This window comes from Rhagoletis pomonella, unplaced genomic scaffold (assembly GCF_013731165.1).
Source record: "Rhagoletis pomonella isolate Grant_MI unplaced genomic scaffold, Rhpom_1.0 Rhpom_scaffold_24016, whole genome shotgun sequence".
Lineage (NCBI taxonomy): Eukaryota > Metazoa > Arthropoda > Insecta > Diptera > Tephritidae > Rhagoletis > Rhagoletis pomonella.
The window spans coordinates 1-1,520 of record NW_023482516.1 but is presented as its reverse complement, the minus strand read 5'-3'; the positions used below and the strand labels follow the sequence as shown (position 1 = coordinate 1,520).

Here is a 1,520-nt window from a genome sequence, read left to right as displayed (position 1 = left end):
ACAGTGGTGTCTGTATGTATGTATAGTGGGATATGTGTGTACGGTGGGGTGCGTATGTACTCCAACGTGCTGTGTACTATTGTTTCGTAGTGAATTGCTACGTTACAACCCCCACCCTACTTTGGCGGACGAAAGGTTGCGGCATTCCAGAGTTTTGGTCCTATGGACCTTCACTACCTTTAGGCAGAGCCTAGGTATAATTTACCACCGCACGGCGTACGGTGGCTCGGCCGGTGTGTGTGCGTCCCGTTTGTAATATTGCTTTATTTAACAAAAGGATCTTACATGGTATGCTATTCCTAAGCTATCTATGTGTATGTTTATGAGTATAAGTGTAGTAGGTATGGATATTAAACATGATTGAACTTATTATTATTATCTCTATATATATGTATATTTCATTTCATTTTTTTTTTTTTTTTTTTTTTTTTAACAAAATCATGATTTCTACAGAATGTACAGTTTATCTGGAGGTTGTTGCTTAGTCGCAGAATGTTACGTTGTACCGCAGTCCGCGATACCTTACGTTGGCGCGATCAGCGCCGTGGTACGCTCTCGAACGGCGGACGCCATGGTTGTATGCGTTGTGGTTCATCCGGCGGAGCTGGGTGGAGATTTCTGCGACTCATCGCTTCGGTGTATCTGACGTGACTGGCGGGGTAATCTGAAATGATAAGATAGAGAACGGGGTTCTGTTGTTATGCGTTGAACGGCTTCAGGTCCTGCAGGTGCGCGTGCGTTGGTTGTTTGTCGGGCCGCTCGGGGTTTACGAGTGTCACCGTGTTGGTGGAGATGTATTTGGTGATCGTATATGGGCCTGAGAATTTCGGCGCGAGCTTCTGAGCATAGCTGTCGGCAGCCGAGGAGAGGGGGTGATCTCGCTTCATTACCTTCTCTCCTACTCTAGGTTTCCACGGCCGTCTGCGTAGGTCGTAGTACCGTTTTTGCTGTTTGGCCGCCGCGGCGAGGTGCCCCTTTATCTCTGCCCATAGCTCGGTGATGGCTGGGGATGCCATGGGATGTTCCTCGGGTACTGCCCCTTCGGTGCGCATCTGCCGTGGCGCCGCTGGATTGCGTCCGAAGTTGATCTCCGCGGCGGATGCTCGCGTTGATTCGTGCTGGGCCGTATTGATGGCAAAGGCGATCTGGGAAAGCTCCTGATCCCAGGTACGATGATTTGTCCTTGAACGTTGTGCTATCATGGTTTTAACTACCCGATTGGTTCGTTCGGTCGGGTTTTCATGAGGAGCGTAGGCTGCGGTGAATTTGTGCTCTATGCGGTGCTCGCTGAGAAATTCCGCTAGGGCTTTACCCACAAACTGCTTTCCGTTGTCGCTGAGAAAGATGGCTGGGCAGCCAAACCGGTAAATGATTCTCTCCCGGAGTGCCTTGATGACGTTGGCGGTGGTGGCTTGGCGAACGGGAACTAACTCAACCCATTTAGAAAATTTGTCGACCAGGACGAGGAGGCACGAGAGGGAGAGCGAGAGAGAGGTGACGTTCGTTGTGGTCGTGCGGTC

General features: G+C 50.3%; 1 protein-coding gene across 1 annotated transcript; it reads right to left on the bottom strand.

Moving 5' to 3' along the window:
* Positions 1–698: 698 nt before the first annotated feature.
* LOC118732645 lies at positions 699–1,202 on the bottom strand. Its single transcript, XM_036461778.1, has one exon. The coding sequence runs from the start codon at positions 1,200–1,202 to the stop codon at positions 699–701; it is 504 nt and encodes a 167-aa protein (XP_036317671.1).
* Between the last annotated feature and the right edge of the window lie 318 nt (positions 1,203–1,520).

Coding starts and splice junctions, on each gene's coding strand:
- LOC118732645 (XM_036461778.1), bottom strand. CDS start 1,202: ATGATAGCACAACGTTCAAGGACAAATCATCGTACCTGGGATCAGGAG.